Source organism: Oreochromis niloticus, linkage group LG2 (genome assembly GCF_001858045.2).
Source record: "Oreochromis niloticus isolate F11D_XX linkage group LG2, O_niloticus_UMD_NMBU, whole genome shotgun sequence".
Classification (NCBI taxonomy): Eukaryota; Metazoa; Chordata; class Actinopteri; order Cichliformes; family Cichlidae; genus Oreochromis; species Oreochromis niloticus.
Window position 1 is genome coordinate 9,651,652 of NC_031966.2, and position 22,653 is coordinate 9,674,304.

Sequence of the window (22,653 nt, forward strand, 5' to 3'; positions counted from 1 at the left end):
TGGAAAAACAGTCCACAGAGTCTGAGAGGCACGTGACAGTTTATTTTCACACTTTGAAACTTTAAAGCAGCCAGTCAGCTAACGTAAAGCAGAGAGAAGCCCTGCCCACCTTTAAGCAGTCACACCGTGCGATTGGATGCTGTTGCCAACACTTGCTGCTGAGAGTGTGTCTGTGTCTACAGAGGCCCACACAGGTCAAACTAAAGATCAGGTTTGCATGCTAAACTTTGTTCTGGGTGAGAGGCGGGCATCAGGACAGGAAGTTACTTCAGAGGTGAGAAAGGACACGGCAACATGAGCTGGTTCCTCTGAGAGTCCAGATTGACGATGTTGTTTCTCACTGAAAGACACAGATTATCGATTATTGATTAATGTATGAGGGATGTTTGTCAGTGTGTGATGTCATTATGGGCAGAGTCTCACCTGCAGCCACCACTCTGGCGTCATGGTGAGCTGTGTGTCGGATTTCAGCTCTATGGTCGGGGCTCTCGAACCACCAGAGGGCGTGAACTGACGAGACGCACACAGTGACATTGTCAGCCACTCGCAGTCACATGATCTTTCACACACAGTGACATCATCACCTCAGTACCTCTATTTTGCAGTCCGAACTCGCAGTGGAAAGCTCCTATCAGCTTGCCGTACCCAGGTGCATCATGGGCAGTGACAGCGGCCTGGAAGGCCTTTCCCCAAACTGCTGGTCCACCAGGACGCATCTGGAAAGAAACCAGCTCGTACACACCTGAAACAAACAAACAAAACAGGTGATTGTTGACCGACTGGGGATGATGTCACTGACACGTAAAACACAGAGGGCGGGGCTTACCACCCTCTTGCGGCGGACTTTGCAGGCGGCTCCAAGGAACCATATAGGTGACTTCGTTGTCCTGTGACGTCAGCATTGGTAAGGCCTTGGAGAGGTACTCTGACACCCAGGTGGGATCCTGAGCGAGCGTCGCCCGGACCTCTGCCCGCTGGGCGTAACTGTCTGAGGAGTAGGTGGGGACGCATTACCTTTTAAAAGCCCCATGAAGAAGAAACACCTTCATATTGTGTGAGAGAAGAAGAAACAGGTCCTCACCATACTTCCATATGTGGAAGACCTTGTTCAGGCCACCGTACTCAACGCTCCAGTAGCCAACCAGCTCAGAGTGGGCAGTGCGCAGGTGGATCTTCTCATTGGTCAGCTTGAGGAAGGCGGCATTCTGATCCGGGTGGATGCAGTAGGTGCGGAACTCATAGAAGGTTCTGTGTTTCTGCTGGGGACCGGTGCCGAAGTGCGCACGTGGCTGCAGAGAGGAGGGAGGAGAGCAGAGGTCTCACTCTAACAGAAAAGAAGGAGCACGGGGTTCACCGATACTCAAAACACGTCCTGGTTTCTGTTGTCCTAAAATCAACGTTTGTATGATACAGCAACAAGAACACGCCAGCCAATCAGCAAACAAAGAAACACATTTGGATCAAAAGGTCTGAATTATGGGCCAGTGCTGCTGGAGCACAAGTCAGGAACTGATCACCATTGGCTGGGTCGCCTGAACGAGGACGTCTGATGTCACAGGACTGAAACACCGGATGACTTCAGGAAACATCACTGATGATGTGACTGCTGAAAGAAGTGTACAGAAGTGTGTACAGGGGTATACTCCCTCAAAAACTGACAGGATGAAGATTAACAGTGTGAATGGGTAATTTTATAATAAATAAGCAAATGACTGTGTTCCATCAGACTGTCCTTTATTTAAATAAAACTGGGGGTGAGGGTCATGAAATTATTTCTGTGTACCTACTATCACCAACTCCTCTGTGAGATGCGGTTCTTCAGCAGAACGAACCATCTAAGGCTGGAATCAGAACCACAACCAGAACTCCTAAAGCATGTTTCATTAGTTTTTTGTTGTTTAATTTCTCAGAGATGTTTCCTATTTAACCACCCCCTTCCCCCATGCCTTTTTGGGTCCCACATTAAAAAACTAAAAATAATCTGTTTATAAGTCTGTATTGGGGCATGTGAGCCCTTTAATCTGTGTTAGAGATATGACCAGAGTTAGAGGAACATCCAGAACCCAGCATGGGAGGACAGACACCAATAAAAATCAACACAAAACTGTGGTCATGGAAACGGTTTTAGTTGTATCCTGCTGCCACCTGCTGGGCTCCTTAAAACAGGGCAGCTGAGGGATACGTGACCGTGGACCACAGAGCAGGCTGTTTGTGTCTCCGTGTACTCGTGTGCGTATTCACGTGAACCTACTGCTTTTCTGCTGCTGGTTAATTTTAAACTTGTGACCTTTGACCCAGATCAAAGCTCAGCAGGTCAAACACGGAGCAAGCAAACATGAAGTCCAGAGCAGGAATGTGCGCGTGCACAGGTTCAAGTTTACATGTTCCAGCTCGGACGTGCGTGCACTGTCAGGGTCACGGTGCAGATTCGGTGCACTGCCCTGCTGGGCTGGTTCTGGGCTGCAGCTGGACTCACCTGAGCAGCAGCAGCGGGTCTGAGGAGTAGCGCGGCGGACCTCAGAGAGCAGCTCAGCTTCAACATGTTGACAAAGTGTCCGAAACAAGTGGAACTGCAGGAAGAAGCTCAGGCAGGACGTGTGCAGATCCTCTATGAGCGCGAGGTCTCACTCCTTAGTACTTCCTTCCGCTCCCTCTCAATGAGATGATTCCTATCAGGGTATTCCCTGCATAGGATTGGACATTGCACTGACTCTGCCTGCTGTCTCTTCCTTCTTACCTGCCCCCTTACTATCCCTCTGTCTGATTGGACTGATGCACCCAGTCCCTGCTCCAATCCAGCTGCACCACCACCCACTGTACCACCAGCTGGGGTCATTAAATAAGTTACTCAGAAGGTTCCAACCACGCATGACAGTACCTTTTCAATGTGCGTGGAGACACAATGAGGGATTTTACATCCACAGCAATCATTAACACATAGGTAACTCGGTTGTAGCTGCTAGCTGCCTCCAGGCTTCTCCACCTAGGGAGTAAAGACACAAATGAGACTTAAATTCTATCTGGTGACAAATATTTATTGTAAATTGTCTCTGCTAAAAAATAAAATAAACAAATTAATTAAGGTCAATCTGTAAACAATTTGTTTTTGCTTTTTGTTTTTTACATTTGTGCGTCTAAATTTAAGGCGGAGTGAATTCTCCTGTCTTAAAGTCTCAGATAGCAGGACGTTATGACGTCACGACGTTTAAAACGTTTTCCATTTGGCTGAATTTATGAATTACTTTATTATCACTATCTCACGCGCAGTGTTTGATTTTTTGATTGCTTTTAAAAAAATAAAGTACATTTATTATTATTTTTATTAAACCGGAACATAAACAAGCCACTAGCTTTACGTCACGTCCACAGGAGGAAGTTGACGCAGAGAGGTCGGCTCCTCCGCGTGTGCTGAGTGTCGGTGCGTGTGTGGCCGTCGGGATGCTAAAGGTCCTGCAGGTGTGCGTCCGCCGCCAGCTGTGGAGGAGCGCGTGTTCTTCTGCCGCGGGAGCGCGGAGGAGCTCTGGGGCCGCGGGGGGTCGCGGTCTGAGCCGGCCTGGGGCCCGGACCTGCACCGTAGACCCGAACCTGGAGGAGCAGTTCGTGTTTGTGGACTGTACAGGTGTGTGCGCAGAACAGGCTCAGCTCAGCAGGTGGTTAGCTGTTCTGCAACAGTTTAATGTGGAGATATCTCTGATTATTTATATCTCTGTATATGTGTTTAATGTGGAGATATGTCTGTTGATCAGAGAGAAACACTAAAATCAAGCACCAGCTGACAGTTCAACCTTAACTGGAAGGTTGAACTCTCCGGTTACCTGCCGGAGGTAGGTGTTTACAGTAATAGTTTTTCTCATTTATTATTATTATTATTTCTGCTGGATCAGTGAAGGTATTAGCATAGCATTACCTGTCTGTCCTCTGTTATGTTCATATGATCAACAGGTACAGACAGGTACTACTAAGAATCTCTTAATAATGCTTTGAATACTCTTTAAAAGCTTTAGACCCTCCTGCTGTCTGCACACTGAGGTCTGCGGGATCTTCCAGGAGTGGTAATGCTGTTTTTTTAGTGGAATGATTGATTGGTGGTGGTTCTGTACCATAAGCTGCTCTGGAGCAGGTTAGGTGTGCACTCACTGAAAACCGAGCCTTAAAGTTTGCTAAGCCCCAATTCCAGCTTCAGAGGACAGGTCTCTGCAGAGTTGCTGCACATGTGTCATGACTCTATCTTCTTCTCTCCTGGTTCAGATCCAGATGAGGACTCCAGTCAGGAGGAGAAAGAGCTCCTCCATCAGCTGAGCGCCACCGCCTCCTCTTCTTCCTCCGCTGCTGCGCCCGGATCATTGGTCGATACTCAGTTGTCCCCTCAGAAACACCTGAGGTCTCTGGAGCGTCAGCTGCAGCTACTGAGGCATGGCGTCCTGAAGGAGCCACAGGCAAAGCCAGACTCCCTGATCCAGTTCCATGATGTGGACTTCCCGCTGGACGAGAGCATCGTGGCTGCAAAGAAGAAAAAGAAGAAGACGTTGGGAAAAGGCGAGCACAAGATCTTCGGCACCCCTGACGTGGACGAGCCGGTCAGTGACACGTGCTGCTCGGGCTGCGGCGCCGTGCTGCACTGCACCGCCGCCGCTGTCCCTGGCTACCTGCCCAACGAGAAGTACAAGGTGCTGGTCCAGGAGGGTCGTCTGAGCGGTGCCACCTGTCAGCGCTGCCACCTGCTCACCCACCACCACAAGGCCCTGAACCTGCAACTGCCCAAAGACCAGTACCGGGACGTGGTGCGGCAGATCCGCCCGCACAAGGCTCTGGTGCTGCTCATCGTCGACCTACTCGACCTGCCGGACTCCATCATCCCCGACCTGCCTGAGCTGGTGGGACGCAACAAACACATTGTTGTCCTTGGCAACAAGATCGACCTGCTGCCCGGAGACTCGCAGAACTACCTGCAGCGACTCAAGCGGCAGCTGTCTCAGTACTGCAAGGACGCCGGATTTGGCGATCAAGTGACCGATGTCCACCTGATCAGTGCTAAGACTGGTTACGGCATAGAGGAGCTGATCTCGAGTCTGCAGCGGTCCTGGAAGTACAAAGGCGATGTGTACCTGGTTGGCAGCGCCAATGCCGGGAAGTCGACGCTCTTCAACACACTGCTGGAGTCCGACTACTGCAAGTCCAGAGCCTCAAACGTCATCCACAAGGCTACCATCTCACCGTGGCCAGGTCTGCACCAGACTCCATTTACATTTCCCCCAATTTATCGTATCTTTATTTTCATCCAGACAAAGAGAAGTCCCAGAGCATGATGGGAGATGTTTATGAATTTGAAGCAGCTGCTGCTTAATTCAGGTTGAAAAAATATTCTGTCACAAACAAATCTGTCAGAGATACATTCAAGACAAATGCTGCTGGTTTTAGATTTTTAGTTAAATCTACTCCAATCATGTTTATTAGCTTTACTAGCTTAGTTAACAGTTACTAATGACAGCTGCACCCATGAGAGATTGAGTCAGAGGGCCTCTTTTTAATTATTTTTTTATTTTAAGACATTGGCAATAAAAAAAACATTTAAAACAAAAAAATATCTAAATACTGTTTTAATGATTGAATTCTTCTCCTCTTCAGTTATTTCTGATATTCTTGCCTTTTGGTTGAACTGTTGAGTGTCCCATCATCATGTGACTGTTTCCTCCTGCTGTGGGGCCTTCAGGGACGACTCTGAACCTGCTGAAGTTCCCCATCATCAACCCGACTCCGTACAGGATGTTCAAGCGTCAGGAGCGACTGAAGGAGGCGTCGCAGCAAAAGGAGAGCGAGCTGTCGCCGGAAGAGCTGAAAAGGCTGCAGTACTTCAGCAGGCAGGGATACTTAGTGGGTAAGTGGTGAAGGAGCAGGAAAGACGAGGAGGTGCTTCCTGTCTGAACACGTGCTTATCTCTTCAGGTCGCATTGGTAGAACGTTCCGGGTTGAAGGATTCAGACCGAATGAGATCCAGTTTGATCCTGACAGTCTGGCATTTGGAGAAAACGAAGACAGTGAGGAGACGACAACAGGTGGGTGAACTGATATTTTATGATAATCCAAAAAGTGATCATTAATTAAGCTTTAATTAGTGGTTATTTTGCTGTAACATGCTTTACCTTCTTCCTGTATTCAGCCTGATATTTACTTACTCCACAGGAGACTCCATTAATCTTCTCTCACATCTAAGCCTCCAGTTGTGATTCTCATAAATTATTACAAGTCTTGTAGAGTTTTACTGCACTGCTGATTTGACCTTTGACCTCTGTGTGACGTTGCCTTCCAGCTGCCAGCGGGTCAACTGAGGAGCTGAGCCACAACGAGCTAAAAGACGCCCACTGGCTGTACGACACGCCGGGAATCATGAAGGAGCTTGACGTGAGGCTCATTTTAATCTTCAGGCTCGGAGCTAGTCCTTTAAGAAGACTTTCTTCTGATTGGCTACCCTTCGTCCCAATTATTGTAGTCACCTGAGTTCATTCTCTAAGCAAATATCTCTGGTGTCACTCTTATACTTTCATTAACTATAAATCAGTGCAGAAGCTCTGATTTTACATGTTAACTGTAAATGCCAGCCTCCATACAGCAGGGGGCACTGCTCCACTGAATAGACTTCTCCTCAGTGTGTTGCTGACGTTGGATGTTCACAAATCTTTCATTGCCCCTCTCTCTTTCTCAGATCCTAAACCTGCTGCATGAACAGGAAGTGAGGTTGGTGGTTCCCACCCAGGCCATCGTCCCGCGGACGTTCGTTCTGAAGCCTGGCACGAGTCTGTTTGTGGGAGCTCTGGCCAGGATTGACTTCCTGCAGGTGAGAAGAAGAAGCTGAACAAAAGAACTGAAATCCAACAACTGTGGCGAAGAGCGAAAAAGAGCAAGAGAAGCAAGCTGTTAGTCGCAGTGGAGGAGCAGCACCAGTGAGAGCGCTCCATATAAACTGAGCTGGATGAGCTGGTGACTGTAGTCCTCGATCATCTCTGCGGCGCTGCTTTGGGCTCGAAGTTTGGGGGAGGGGGCAGAGCAAGGCAGAGCAAGGAATACTTTTGGATCACAGAGTCCAACAACGGGATGAGGCTTGCTAGAGAGGCCACTGAACATATTCTTCAGTCATTTATTTATTTATTTATTACAGAGTACAGGTGTGGTCAGAAGTTTTCATCCACTCACCGTGGGTGTGAATGTCACGGTTGGCTGGGGAAAAAATAAAAATCCCAAATAAATTTCAATTTCTTTTTTTTTTCTTTGAAGTCTTTAAAGATGTACAATAATACCACCGTGGACACAGAACACTTCAAAGAAATCATTAAAAGCCAAAAAATATGATGAAATTCATACCCACGAGTGAAGAAGTAGAAAATTACAAATTACAGGGGGAAAAAACAAATATTTTCTTATATAACTTGTATATCTATAATGTGTGTAACTTTCTGTTATCCTGACCACACCAACGATCCAGTATCTGTTTAAATAAATCCAGATATTGTTAAATAAATTGATAAATTCATGGTTGGAGATGTTTAAGGATTAAAAATATCACAGTGGCACACAGACGTAAGCCTGGGCTCTGAAACGGCACCACTGTCACTTGAAATTCGAGAACGTGTGGATGTGCCTGAAGCAGCTGCTGCCACAAATAGAAATGAGCTCTTTGGTGCTTCTGAGCGATTAATAAGTGATTGATCAGCTGCTGATCGGCACTGTTCTCCACAGGGAGAAAAGTCCTGCTGGTTTTCCGTCGTGGCCTCCGATCGGGTGCCGGTTCACATCACCAGCCTGGAAAAAGCCGACAGCATTTATGAGAAACACGGTGGACACATGCTGCTGGGGGTGAGTTGCATGAGCCCTGCACAGAGCTGCTTTCGAGTGCCTGTGATTATTAATGCTTGTGTGCGTGCTGCGTTCAGGTGCCTGTTGGAGGCTCAGAGCGCATGAAGGAGTTTCCTGCATTGGTCCCTCAGGAGTTTAGTTTGGAGGGTCGGGGTTACCTGGAGGCTGCTGCTGACATCAAACTGTCATCTGCAGGTAAATTCATAAACATCACCTGCAGCACCTTCAGTGTCTCACCTGCCTCACCTGCCCATCTCTCACTCTCTCTGCAGGCTGGGTGGCTGTGACGGCGGTGGAGGGTGATCAGCTGCTGTTGAGAGTTCACGGGCCGCAGGCTGCAGGCTTTGGTTTGAGGACGCCGCCGCTGCTTCCTCATGTTGTCTCTCTGAAAGGAGAACGTATCCGCAAGTCTGCTGCCTACAAACCGATGAAAGCCGTGGGTCTGCTGCACAGCGGACTGTCGGCCGCCGGAACCGAGAGGCTGCAGGTGAAGAGGAAGAAGAAGAAATGAGCCAAGGGTAGAGGACGTGGACTGTCTCACCACCAAGACTCTCTGCAGGTGGTTGTAGCTCCACTCCTAGAAAAACTGACCTCTGACCTTAGGGAATGTGGTTCTGGATCAGTTTGGCCTTGCTGGACGATGTGTGTCGTTCTGTTATATAAATATACGTTTCATACTGTTATCGTCAATGGCGTTTATACAGCTGGGTCTTAATGTTCTGACAGTGACAGGCTGAAATTCAGCCACAATAAATATGAAGTTATACTATCAAAATAAAATAAAATTCACACTTTTAAACTTGACATGAAGGATTCATGTCTGAACCCACCAACGTCCTCACAAACTGGGCCTCCAGTGCCGTTTCTTCACTTCTTTATTTGTGGTTCTTAAATTATTCAGTTGTTTCCCTCCAAAAATTCCTGGTTTCTTTCACTCTTTCTGGTAGACTTTAACCTCCTGGGCAGTGTTCATCATTTGGCTGGACAGAAGAGGATCCTGTGGTCAAACCCCACTCTTATCATCTATGGACATCCAGGCCAACAGCACTCAACGGCTAAAAGCTTATGCGTGCTTACTTTGGGGGGGGGTTGTTTTGTTTTTTTCAGAGCGTCTTCTTTGAAACAGTTTATTTTGTTGACGTAGCTCATGAGTGACATTAGACTTTGTATTTCACTACGTTGTACGCTAATTTTCCCTGAGCCTGGTTCTGCTAAAGGTCTCTTCCTGGTAAAAGGGAGGTTTTCCTTTCCACTGTCACCAAGTGCTTGCTCATAGGGGGTCATTTGATTGTTGGGGTTATCTTGCTATTATTGCAGGGTCTTTACAATATAAAGTGCCTTGAGACGCTTGTTGTGATTTGGCACTATATAAATAAAGCCTAGGTGGAAATACCCTCACATTAAATCTTAGTTTTCACTGTTTAAACTCGTATTCACAAAAATCTGTTGGTAAACTGTTAATTTGGGGAGTTTCGGTGTTAGCTGGCCGTGATGCTTTGATTCCATTCTGTGCAAAAACACATCCATGTGTGATATTTTAAAATATGTTGTCGCCAGCATATAGATTATATTTAAAGTCACACCAGATTTTCTTTGATGTCTGACATTAAGGACTAATGAGGCTTTTAATAGACTCCGAGCTCCGGTTACTTCTGAATGTGTTCCAACTTTATTAAAAACGGCCAGACAGATGCGGAAGCTGCTGATAGTGTTTGGAAATCTTTATTTACAAAAAAGCAGAAGAAAGTACGTTACAGATTAAAGCTTTAATCGGTTAGTTTTTAGCTGAAGAGTGCACTCAACTTGCTCACAGTAACATCAGACAGTTAGACAAACATTTCTAATTTGATTTAAACCTCCTGACAGGAGAAGACATTTCATCTTGTTAAACAGACTGCAAACCTTTGTAAACGATAAAGTTGGTGTCATTTTATCTGATCATTTTCATCACTCAGTTACTCTGATATTCAGCTGTACACCTGCAGGTGTGAAGCAGATCTCAGGCAGATGAATGGAGACTGAAAATAGGCTAATGAAGCACTCCACCCTCTCCTTGTAGCTTCCAAAAACCAACATGGTGGAGTCCAAAGTGCTCAGTTGAGGCTTCAAGACAGAAACTAAAATACAAAGTCTGTAGAAGCAGGAAGAACCTTCTGATCTCTGTGTGAACTAGCAAGAGAAGCTGTTTCGGGACCCACTGGACGGATTTTTGGGCTCACATAAATGTAGTGTCCTCTGAACGCAGCCCTAAATAGATTTAGTTCCTTTTTTTAAAAATATCATTTTCACCTTTTTGTCACAGTTCAGTTAAGCTTAGAGATGCCTGAAACCAAGAACTGAGGGCAGTGCTTGGTCTCGAAGACTCGATGAGCCCCAATGAGCTTAATTACAAAAAAGATCAAATAACACCATCCTCATCGTTAAGTTACAGAAACTACACAACCTGCTGCTGACACAAACCTTTACAAGCAGTAACTCATACATATGATGTCGTTTTCATTTGATAGCAATAAGCCTCTGTAATAATAACAGTCCTCGGACGACGATCACTCTGTACAGTCGGAAAGAAAACACTTTGGCGTCTCCACTAAAGGGAATATTGCACTGAAACTGTAATGAAAAATAAGAATATAACCCCCCCAACCCCTAACCCCTAATGGAATTTAATGTTTTACTAGAGCTGGTGTAATAACCAAATCTTTAACCAATCACATCTCAAAGCATTCACAAACTGGTACCAGGGCCCCACTAAGGAAAAAAAAAAGGAATTTTGAGAATAAAATTCATCTTCCTGTTGGCGCCTCTATAATATGGCCTGTGCTGATAAATTTGCACAGTCTGGTCAAAAGTATCAGGAATTCAGTTATTCCCGTTAGACACATTTGAGCAAACTCAAATAGCTGCTAATGCACAGATGCAAGAACATCAGTGGTCACATCTGTGTGAAATAGTGAGAGGCCACCACAGGAAACAGTGAGACACTTGGTGTTTGATCCTGAAGGCGTGGGGCTCAGGTGCTAACCTGGCAATAATGGCTTTAGCAGGTGTGGTTTGAAGCCTGCTCAACACACACACACACACACACACACACTCACACACACATCATTTTTTTGTGGAAGCACAAAATAATTGTGTGAGCAGGTTTTCATCCTTTCAAAAATCTGGTTATTTTAAGTAGACTTATTATTTAGTTTGGTTTTAATCAACCTTTTCCATAAAGTGGCCCTGACACTAGAGTCCCTAACACAAAAATGGCATGTTCAGACCAAATGCAAAGTGAAGTTTAAGTGCAGCATGATTACAAACAAAGTTTGGAAAAAGTTGTGAAGAACTGAACGCAAATTCAACAGATTTGCTTTGAGCTGGAAAAGCCAGTTGCTAAATGATAAGGAGCGTAATCTTAGGACTTCATTTGAATGTTACATGACTTCAGGTATTGGTGAGGTTTATTAAGCAGCAGTCCTCCCACTGGCTATTAATATTTGTGATTGTGAAAAGGTCCAAAAACATTCCAGCGACTCTGCTTCAGGTTTTGTTTGAACACACCAAAGGGGAAAAGCATTTTTCTGCAGACTTGAACCTTCAGACGACAAATATAAAAACAAATGAGAAAAAGAGCGCAACATTTCAACAGCTGATTGTCAAAGGCACTGAATGTTTTTTCTTTTTCTCTTTTTTAAAAATGGGGAAAACAAAAATCCACTTTTACACTAGAAAATCTTTTTTTTCCTACATGGAGACTTTACGACACTGACAGGTTTCAAAAAGGTCTTCAGATGTTCTGTGGCGGTCATGAAAATTGATATGATGTTAAAATTCATTGTATGTGCTACAGCAGAGTTGAGGTGGACATGATCTGAGAGAGAGAAAAGCATATGTACATGTCACTGTGTCGGCTCAAACTGACCCTACAGACCAGACCAGCATGTAAAAGTTCAAAAGGGTCTGAGCACCTAACACAGCCCCCTGACACCTCTTCCAGGACTCCACAGGAGGAGGATTCCAGGTCTTCAAATCAGTCAATCAAAAGCTGTGGAATCTGAGCAAAACAAGAGCAAATCTGGTGATAACTGAATAGAAATCAGCTGCTAAATTTGAAGAGTTGGTGCTTGGACACCAAATGATGAGACATTTGTTCAGTTTATATGTTTGTGCAGTCTTATTTCACACAACTGGAGTGTTTGCACTTTAAAGCAGAGATGGGTCCTAAAGATGCACAGTGTGATGGATACAGCTCCTCATTTCTGGGAACTGCTGTCCATGTAGTAGACGTTCACCAGGTGGCGGTTCAGGTGGCGCCGGTACTCCACCTCCAGGGGGAACGTGCGGTCGCAGAAGATGCACATGTGACTCTTTAGCTCAGTAGGAGTCGGGATCTCATCAGTGGGTGTTTCCGGGTCATTGGGCATCTTAGTCGACCCGGCGCCGTTGCCATTGAGGCCGGAGTCATCGCTGCCCTCAGAGGCGCTGTCACTGATGTCACTCCCTCCTTCGTGGCTGCTGTGGATGCCCTCGTCATCCTCGGGCTCGGTGGGTTTGCTTCGCTGCCCAGGGAGCACCAGAGAAGGTGGTGACTTGGGTTTTAGGAATGTTGGGGCAGGTTGTTCTTCAGCAGGAGAAGGCGTGTCCTCACCGGAGCTGCAGGTGGGTGAAATGTCCGTCTTCTCAGAGGGTTTGTTCGGAGTCTTTTCCGACTCTGATGGAGCATGTGTACTTGCGGAGGTGGTTCTTGCTGCAGGGCTGTGTTCTTTTGGGTCGCTGTGAGCAGTTTTCTTTGAGTTGTCCAGATGAGGAGAAACTTTAGGAGCCTCTGAGCATGGACTGTTGATTGAAGTTGCTCCACCCTCTGCTGGCTCCACAGCAGGCTGAGGGATGGTGGCTTTCTTGTTGGAGCTCCTTGTCTTCTTCTGCTTTGCAGGTATTGCCCCATTGGACTTGTGTGCTGTCAGACTGGACTCAGTTACCTTGCTGGTCTCTTGTGAGGCAGGTTTAGACTGAACATCCTCCACAGCTGAGGCTTTCACCCTCCTGGTTTTGGATGGAGTGCAGGGCTTGCTGGAAAGATCTAAAGCCTCCACAGCTCTCCTCTTTAAGGTCTTTTCCTTGACTACCTTTTCCTTCTGACCTTTCTCTGGACACTTGGGTTTCTGTGGAGCTTGTTTGACGTGCTCTGTGGTCTTCTCAGACTTCTTTGTTCCAGACTTTCTGGCTTTGCTGGCATTTTTGCTGTCATTCTTCTGATTTTCTTTCTCTTTCTCAGGCATCACTTTTTGTTCCTCTTTGTCCAGCTTCTGCCTGGCTGATCTTGCCTCCTCTGGTCTTTGCTGGTCAGATTTCTCAGTCTCTGCTGGGTTTTTCTGGGTTATGGGTGCTTCTGCTTGGTTCTGAACAGCTACTTTCTCTGTTGCAAGCTTCTTGGCTCGTCTCTTCACCTTGTTCTCTACACTTCCTGTCTCCGTCTGGATTTCTTTAACAGGTGCGTTCTCCACCGGACTCTCAGTGACCTTCTCGACCTTCTTCTGTCTTGTGATCTTTTTCTCTGATTCCACTTTGTCCTTCGTCTTTGGCAGTTTCTCAGATGTGATGGTTGATTTCTTCTGAACCTTGTCAGGTGTTTCGGTCTGTACCGATTGGCCAGTACTGGGCCGAGTGTTTTTTCTGATTGACAGATTGATAGGACTCGACTCCTCCTCCCCCTTGTCCATGTCCAGGTCTTCCTCAATGCTGGATGAATCATCGAGCTTATTTGCTCCAGAGTCTGACTTTTCCTCTGCACTCTCTGGACCTGGTTTCTTGACTCGCAGCTTGACTTTGGAAACATCCAGGGCAACGTTGCAGCCAGAGTGCCTAGACTTGATGTGATACTGCAGGTTGCATTTCTTGGAGGCAGCATACTTGCAGAGGGGACAGAGGAACTGCCGAGGGTTGAGGTGGAGTTCAACATGCTTCTTGTAGTTGCTGCGATCGGCGGTTTTGTACTCACAGTAGGGGCAGGAAAGAGGTTTGGGGCCATTGTGGACCTGTCGAGCGTGTCGAGTCACCTCGTGTTGGTTGGCTGCCAAGTAGGTACAGCTCTCGCACTTGAAAGGACGCTCACCTGCACACAAGAAAGTGAGAAAGTGTTACAACCCTGCAGTGAAGGCAGTAGGATATAGAAAAGCTTCATGCAGCAGGTGAGTCTGATACTTGAGGATCTATACACATCAGTAGACTGATTCATTATGTTTGTCTGTAACTGCTATATGTCTGTATTCACAACACTGAGGTCCCTTTCTTAACCATAAAGAACAAAAAACACACCATGCATAAATCTGACTGATCTCTACTTCAAGGTAATCTCCTTGTGGACCTGTGGACAAATTCCCATTGTGGCTGCTGCTTTTTGAATGAGCTCCATGGTGAAATCAAGCAAACTAGCTTCCAAACATCAACTTCGGTTTTAAAGTGGCCACCTTTCAGGCCAAAGATCATGACTGCTGAAGCTGAAGGGTCTCCAGCTGCAGCCCAGAGACCAAACATTTATCCAACGGGGTGAGGGAGGGCAATTACTGCTGACCAAACCAACAAAACTTTACCATCCTACCCTCCTCACAAAATTTGGTTACGTGGAGATTGGTCAAATTGCTGTTAATATGTTTTTTGCTTTTTATAGGTGGAGTTTTTTATTTAACCTTTTCTCAGCAAATCTATAAATTGTGTCTTGTTTAGTAAAATCTGCAAAATTATTACTTTCAAATCATTCAGGTTTATTTGTGTATCCCGATGGAAGCCAAACAACTGAAACAGGATTGTTCATGCAGGAGTTTGAGGATCACAGAAGAGCAGATAAACTGAAACCACTTAAATCTGAGGCCGTTTTCAACCCCGCTGATCTGTTTTCAGATTCATCTGCTCCTCGGTGTGAATGCCCCACACAGCAACACAACACAACACAGGAGGTGGTAGCATGTAGTTCTGCTGTTACCATGTTAGTCCAACAGCGACAGCTTCAGTGAGAGCAACACAAACAGAAATGTTCACAGTGAGTTAGAGGAACAAAAACAGAGCGATAACATCAGTGACATTAATTCTGCTTAGTCCTATCATATATCACTAATATCACCATGCTACATCTACTAAAGTATAGCAGTGTGAGCACTACAACTACCGTAATACTAATATTTTAACAGTTTTACTCTCGGGTCTTGGATATTCAACTATGAGCTAGATAAGAAAGAAAGGTACATTTCAATATCTAGACCAGGGGTGTTAAACTCAGCCGTATTTTATAAATATGGGACAAATCCTGCTTTCAAGGGACAAGAAACTACTACTACTAATACTACTACTGCCCTGAAAAACTGCCCGTGTCTTTACGCCATCTGCTTAATCCTGGAACAAGTGCCAAACAAAGAAAGCAAACCACTCACTCTGGCCGGCTAAGAGAAACATCGAGCAGTGCTGTACAACTGATATAACAGGTGACTATTCAGCTCTCCAACTGATTTATTAGCCTCTACAGTTAGTTTTACCTGAGTGAGTCCTCATGTGTCGGGTCAGATGGGTCTTTTGTGAGCTTGAGTAGTCGCAGTATGGACACTGGAAAGGGCGAACACCTGAAATAGACAGAAAACAACACTGAGGTCCCACGACCACCTACATACAGACACTGTTAGTGCCTAAAAGACTGATACACAGAGGACCGTCGTACCAGTGTGAGTCCGAATGTGCTGGATATAGTTGCTCTTGCGGTCAGAGAAGTAGGAGCACTGGCTGCAGGTGTGCAGTTTGCTGGGGAAGTGATTCCTTAGGTGTTTCCTCCAGTGGTACTGACTGACGGTGGTGTATGGACACAGAGTACACTTAAACACCCTGCAGAGACACAGCGGCAGCACACATTCGTCACTCAAGTCGGTAAAAAAAACTGGTCATGGTTTCCTGCAAAATGCTGGTATATGGAGGCAAACTCTGTGTGTGTGTGTGTCAGTGCACAAGTGCAGGTCTTACCTGTGGTCTTCACCCTCCTTGTTGTGGTGTTTCAGGTGGGCGATGTAGTGGTCGTATCGGTTGGTGTTGTAGCCGCAACGCTCACACCTGATCAGCCCTTTGATATCATCTGCATTGGCTGCCACCTCCCCGCCGCTCTCGGCCTCCCCACCTGCTGGGGCCTCGGGTGCTTCTGCCTCCTTTGACTTGGTCTTGCTCCTCCCCTCCACCCGGTTCACCACCATCATCTTGCTGATGCTGTGGCTGCTAAGATGATCCACAAACTCCTGCTCATTTTCCGCCTGGAAGTGACATGGTTTGCAGTGGAATGGTTTCTTCTTCTTCGTGCTCTCCGTCACAACAGGACCGTCTTTGCGTTTGGCACTCTGGGGAGGTGGTGTTTTGGTGGTGGTGGCGGAGGAGGAGGAGCGGGGCTGAGGCGGGCAGGAAAGATCTTCAGCTTTGTCTTCCTCATCCTCGTTCTCATTCTCCTCTGTCCTGTTTCCAACAACCACGGCGCGGATACCTGGGCCCAGAGTCTCGGGATACTTCTCAATACCGGCATCTCTCTGATTCTGGTTCTCATAACCATACCTGATCGCACACACAGGTGAGTTAGTGGCCAGATGAAACAGGTATCTGCAATATTACTATCAGGTTCTACAGAGCAGGTCTTTCTTTTATTATCAGTAATATCTCAATCAGAAAATCTAGCGCATGCTTTAAAATATTTTGCCTGCTGTGGGCATCCTTTGCACAAACAAGGGAATTCCTCACAATACGCACTCACAGCTCAGCTGAAATCAAACCAAACTACCCACACTAAGTGCTGCTGGACAGGGAAAATGACTACAAAAGCAACAACTCATTCTCCATGACAGCAAAAAAGGCAGATAACTAGCTTCTGAACTGGGAGCACATGGGAGCATCGCGGGCAGTCCTTACCTAGAATATGTAACGCCTTTTGCAACTTCACAGGGAAATATAAAACATTTATAGATCTTAGCTTCCTTCATTTTAATTCCAGACTTTTTAATGACCCGCAGGAACCCTGTGTGTGTAATCATGTTGGACCAAACGCATTCCCAACAGAAAAAAAGTGTGATTATGATTTCTGCCATTCAGAGGAGCTGTCGCTGAAATGTCTTTCTATTAATGTCAAATATAGAAACAGCTGGATGTTTCCAGGAATAGCAAACAACCCATGGAGCAACACAACTGGCCAATAAAAGTCAATTACTGTGTTAGCAAATAGTTTCAATGTTTGGTTAAAGTTTCCCTTGGTTAAATATGGGGGTCAAGCCGAGGTCAGACTCGTTCTCACTTCCTCACCTGATCACACTCTCGTCCTCGCTGTCCGAGTAGCTGCCTCCCACAGTTTTCAGCTCCATCATCTCCTTCTCACCGTCACATCCACCACCGCTCTCCGCGGCTGTCACCGCTGCCACGTTTGCCAGCATCACCAACTGAGGGGCGGGCAGCGTGTTCCTGGGCATGTCGCTGAGATTCTGCCCATCCTCCATCAGAGGAACGCCCACGGGGAACATGTCGAGCGAGAACACGGGCTGAACTGCCATGTGGAGTTCAGCGCTTCACCTCGACACACAGAAAGCTGCAGGGACAACGACACAGGAGGAATATTTTTAATAACTGCAATCTCAGAATTATAACCACATATATGTTTCTTGTTATTTTTTCCTGTAACTTATGTGTAACACTGAACATGAAGCGTTCTAAACCCTCTCTGCCTAAGACGGACCACAGATAACAGTTTTTCTCATGTAGGATTTGAGTGCAATCTACTTAATAATGTTCATAATTACAGATAAATGCAAATCTGTTAAACAACACCACACAAGCTCATGGCCCTCATTTCTGAATATTTGAGTGGAGCCGTTCCTACCCTGTGCAAAAAAAGAATCTACAAAACATGTGCACCAGCTTGTTTGCGTATGTTACTAAATCAGACTCATTCTGAACCAACAGGCTTGTGCAATCTGCATACTGCCACGACTTTTCTATCACTTCTCTAGTTTACCTCCAGTTGAAGCGGAAGTGGTGATGATGTTTTAAGAGAGAAACATGCACCGCTAAGGCAAGAAAGGGGGTGGTGTTCCACTTTATCACTTCCACTTTGGCTTTAGAACTGAAGAAACCTCTTGGATGAGACGTGAAACGTTTTCAAGAAATTTAAATAAGTCCAGTTGCCTTCTTTCAAAGCTTCTTAGGCTACCATGACCTGGTTGACTGAGACATTATGGTTTGTTTGGGGGATTTTTGCAAACTGTAGATGATGACCAAAGGGCAATAATAACAACAACAGTTTTATTATTGTTATTAGCAGCAGTTTTCAATTTAAAGACTTGTGATTTTTCCTAAGACAAGGGCCACTATTTGTTCTCATGCATGGTCGGAGTTACATCTAAGTTTGAGGGTATAGTACGAACACAGTCAGGTATAAAATTACTGATAAATCACTGGTTTGTGTGTAAATTTTTCTTACTCACAATTTACGCAGTGCATATGCACAGTTAACAAATGAGCACCAGTGTACTCCTATGTGTCATAGAAACAGTGTTTGTCTTAACTTTTAAAAATGTTTTCTTTTCCCAGTATTACTAAAATAAAGACAAACTTTTTTTTTTAATTATTTGTAATACTTGGACTGTATAAATACATTTTACTGATACAATGTGTGTTTTTAACTCATTTAAAAAAAAAATGGGACTTCATTTTATTTTATTTTGTTTAAAATATTTTTCATAGTAAAAAAAAAAAAAAGCGATTCGTTTGTCATGTTAGTCGCTTAAATAGCTTGGTCACTTGAGGCTTACGTCATTTTAATTTACCAATTTTAAATATTAGCGCTTATTACTAATCAATGAGCCTCCCGGGAGATGAATTTGCCTAATATAAAAAAGAGGAAGTCATTACAGGGTAATTTTCCTTCCTCTCAGAATAAACATCCTGCAGTGAAGACGCTGAAATAACAACTGAAAACTTTCACTGCATCTCTCTGTCGGCCATTTTGAAAGCAGCACCACGGCTCAGTCGACAGCGCCACACAGAAGTCCCACTGGAAAAACACCAAGTTTAGAGGACCACCCCGCGGGAAAGGAGGCCGCCTGGCAGCTATTTCAACCCCACATCTCACCAACTAAAGGTCAACGTTATTCAGCAGAAAATAAGCCGAATTTATGGTGGAAAAACAGAAGTGACAAAAACCTTAAACTCAGCCACATAAAAACACAAATACCTCCATAAATCTGTCGAGCACAAATTAGCAGTGGTGAAAGTAAACTTGTTCAGCAGATTTGGATCAAAATAAATAAAGTCAGAGTGGGCATAAGAAGAAGGTTTTAAGTAGGTAAAGGATTAAAAAGTGAAAGTGCAATAATCTGCACAGATTGAGGATGTCTGGGGACTAACAACATCAGGAACTATTTTCTGTAGAAAAATAAAATCTCACTCCCGATTTTTTTTTCCTGAGACGTCTGATTAAATCACTTTAAACTTGAGCCATGAGATTATATTTTACTCGTGTAAAAAAATGGTGGCTGTAAAGCTGCCGTTGTAATTTACAGCCACCATTTCAGACCCTCTCGGAGTTTCACCAAACTTCGTTTGCGGAAGCGCACAAGTCGAATCAAACAGCGACATTTTACTGCGGCACTTCGGAGTCGGTCTAAAGTGCTACAGGAGCTTTTCCAGCTGTTTTCCAGCGGTGAATCTGCAGCTGGCAGCCGGGAAAATGTGGGGAAAGTGTGGGTCGATGTGTTAGAGTGTTAGCCATGGTCCTGATCAGCCCCGGACAGCGCCTTCTTCACCACCTCACCGCCTCCATTTTCCCAAACTGACTTCAACTTCGCAGCCGTTCCCCTCCGACAAAAACCCCGCACAGATGCGCTTTCAGCCCGACACTTCCTGCCCTGCAGCCCGGACACTTACCGGCTCCTCACGTCCGAACTCTACGGAACTTTTCCTGGACTTCTGCTTCTGTTTGTAGCTTTTCCTTCTCCCTTCGACGAACAGCGCACGGAGAAAAGTGGACACAACTTTCCGCACATTCCTCCACAGCGACGCACGCCCGTGACGTCAGCACGTCGCTCACACAGCGCGAGGAGGTGTGGAAATCAGCTCCCGTATTATTTATTTATTTATTAAATTGTATTATTTATTAATTTTATTCACTTTATTTTGATTATTGTATCTGATTCATCTAGTTGATTTTAATTTTTTTATATAAAATGTTACAGTTACCTACAAAGATGACTTTTCCCTCATACGGAACAATAAAGAGAGGTTTTTGTTTTGTTTTTTAATTCAAAACAAAAAGTTATACTCTGTTGTTTCAGTGTTGTGCCAAAAAGTAGCCTTATATTGTTATGGAACTCTTGTGCTTGCTACGCCAAATGGCCAGTTCCTGTAAAAAAAAAAGAAGAAAAGAAGAGGAAGCAGATTAACATTTATCATGCCCATTATAATTAAAAATATCACAGCACACAAATAAATATATGACTTGAGCCATAACTGACCTCACCTGGTCACTTGAAGGTTATGTAGGCAACTTTTCAAAAGCAAGCACTGACAGTTTGCAGCTTGAAAATATAACTTTCCTTGCCTTTTTGAAACAAAAACGACTTCCAGTGAACAATAACACTTTTCTACCATCAAACATTGGTTTAATACTGACAGTGTTTCTGTCATAATACAGAAATATTTGGACAAAAATGCAGGTTTTCTCATTTTATTTTGAATTTTTATATTTTGAACTTCTGAAAATGGGAGACTATAGAAATATGTGTCTCCTAAACAGCTAATGCAATGCTCTGGTTAAATTCTTTGAATTAAAGCTGAAAGTCTGTGCCTCAATCACATCTTGTTTTTTGTTTTGTTTTTTTAATTTTAAATCCACTGTGGTGTGGACACAGACAAAATCACACAAAAAATTCTACATACATTAATACATATTGTAAAACCTCCATATGTATACACACCTATCATTCAACTAGATTATCCCATTAATGATGAAAGTATGTGAATCAGTATGATAAAGGGTTACATGCTCACACCACTGACTCCTCAGAATCATTTTTGTTTCAGTCAATCAGATTTGATTCCTTATTGAATGATTTTAAACACAAAATCAACATCTGAGTATATCAAAACATTGCTTTTGCGACTCTGTTAGCAAAGGGAAAGGTTTATAGTGAATTTTATAGGAGGCCGGATACTAAGGAATGACAAAAGAACTTGCATCAATTGGCTAGGCAGAGATATCAAACTGGAAAGGATGTGCAACAGGTTAGGGTGATTAAGGACAGAGATGGAAGTGTACTAACACCCGAAAGGAGTACTTTGAGGAGCTGATGAATGAAGAAAATGAGAGAGCGAGTGGAGGGTGGATGGAGGAAAGAGTGAATCAGGAAGAGCTGATGATTCGTAAGGAGGAAATGAGGGCAGCTATGATGAGGATGAAGAGTGAAAAGGCAGCTGGTCCAGATGTCATACCTGTGGAGGAGATGTCTAGGAGAGAGGGCAGCGGACCTTTTGATCAGATTGTTTAACACAGTCTTAGAGATGATCTATAGTGAGAGTAGGGAACAGCTGGGAGAGGGGGGAAAGGCGTGCTCTGGAGAGGATGACTGAGAAATGGAATAGAAGTGCGCTGGTACCAAATTTCAAGAACAAGGATCCCAGAGTTTAACAAGAGCAGTGAGCAGTACGGCTGGTGTTTGATTTGAGAGTGTTCATTGAGAAGTATAGAGAAGGCCAGGGTAATGGTTAGGTGTGCAGACAGCAAAGGCAAGTGTAAGGTAAATGAAAAGAAAACATTTACTGAGTTTGGAAAAGTCTGAGAACATAAATCCAGGAATTGTAAAAACAAGCTGGGCATCTACAAAGATAGAAGACAATACAGCGTGACAAGAACTGGGGCAAAGTGAGACTTTAAAGAGACGCATCAGGTATTCAGCGATACAGGAAACATCAGGGTAACGAGACACAGAATTCAAGAAGATGAGACCAGGGCAGCATTACTGGAAACAAGAGACAGGAGCTACAAAACAAAATACAAACCTGATTTATTTTGATTTTTCTAAAAGGATCTTGGAGCAGTTACCACTAAAAGAAATGAGAATGAGGAGAGGAAGTGGAGGTTTGGTACCTCTGGGCCTCCATCTGGAGCCTGCCTAACATTAAAAGTTTCATCCACAGTGAGAAACAACCAGCAGCTTACTTACAGGTATTCTCACTTCACCTTCAGTTTGCACAGACGACAGAGCAAAGACTGCCCGCCGAGGGAGAAGTCCAGGTGCTGCTGAATGCTTCTGGAAAAACATAATGAAACTGATTCTAAGTCCAGCATAAACTTTAAATTTATGGATGGGTACTTGTTTTCTTTTTTGCCAGACAAAAAGCTGTATTGAACATATTGTAACAACAACACAGGCTGATCAAATATAATGATCCATAAATATAAATATGAAAAATAAATATGTCAATAAATAAAAATTATACAAAAAGGAGAGAGAGAAAAGAAAAAAGGCACACACACATATTAAATTTAAATTACTAAGTAATAAGAGTAATTTATAGACTGATCCATTTTGAACTGCCTTCAGAGAATTTCCACTTTTCTATTCTGGCCTGCAACCAGTCCAAAAGGACTGTATTGTTTTACTCTGAATTTTTCTAACTCACTGTTACAAAAATACAACAATTTACATGCTCTTTAAATCTCAGTGTAATAAAATCATTAAGTGGATGAATTTCATTTGAAATGGTTTAAAATGTTTTTTATCTGTCCAAATTTTGGTTATCTGATCTGATAGAGATAAA

General features: G+C 44.4%; 3 protein-coding genes across 4 annotated transcripts; 1 reads left to right on the top strand and 2 right to left on the bottom strand.

The window, feature by feature from the left end:
• Nucleotides 1-22: 22 nt before the first annotated feature.
• nipsnap3a (nipsnap homolog 3A (C. elegans)) lies at nucleotides 23-2,709 on the bottom strand. Its single transcript, XM_005467192.4, has 6 exons — nucleotides 2,477-2,709; nucleotides 1,082-1,289; nucleotides 827-988; nucleotides 593-742; nucleotides 424-510; nucleotides 23-340 (listed from the first exon to the last, which is right to left on the bottom strand). Exons 1-6 carry the CDS (start codon nucleotides 2,540-2,542, stop codon nucleotides 264-266), a joined length of 750 nt encoding a protein of 249 aa, XP_005467249.1. The 5' UTR covers nucleotides 2,543-2,709; the 3' UTR covers nucleotides 23-263.
• Nucleotides 2,710-3,369: 660 nt separating this feature from the next.
• Nucleotides 3,370-10,540, top strand: noa1 (nitric oxide associated 1). 2 transcript variants are annotated; one of them, XM_013270272.3, is made up of 10 exons: nucleotides 3,370-3,619; nucleotides 4,249-5,223; nucleotides 5,711-5,875; nucleotides 5,943-6,053; nucleotides 6,308-6,399; nucleotides 6,701-6,832; nucleotides 7,732-7,848; nucleotides 7,926-8,043; nucleotides 8,121-8,407; nucleotides 8,796-10,540. In XM_013270272.3, exons 1-9 carry the CDS (start codon nucleotides 3,439-3,441, stop codon nucleotides 8,357-8,359), a joined length of 2,130 nt encoding a protein of 709 aa, XP_013125726.1. In that variant the 5' UTR covers nucleotides 3,370-3,438; the 3' UTR covers nucleotides 8,360-8,407; nucleotides 8,796-10,540. The 2 variants fall into 2 exon arrangements, with proteins under 2 accessions (XP_013125726.1, XP_005467248.1); XM_005467191.2 differs by having other exon boundaries at nucleotides 8,121-10,515.
• Nucleotides 9,555-19,919, bottom strand: rest (RE1-silencing transcription factor). Its single transcript, XM_003443432.4, has 6 exons — nucleotides 19,762-19,919; nucleotides 17,146-17,425; nucleotides 15,835-16,407; nucleotides 15,539-15,699; nucleotides 15,360-15,443; nucleotides 9,555-13,945 (listed from the first exon to the last, which is right to left on the bottom strand). The coding sequence occupies exons 2-6, from the start codon at nucleotides 17,388-17,390 to the stop codon at nucleotides 12,087-12,089; spliced, it is 2,922 nt and encodes a 973-aa protein (XP_003443480.1). The 5' UTR covers nucleotides 17,391-17,425; nucleotides 19,762-19,919; the 3' UTR covers nucleotides 9,555-12,086.
• Nucleotides 19,920-22,653: the final 2,734 nt, after the last annotated feature.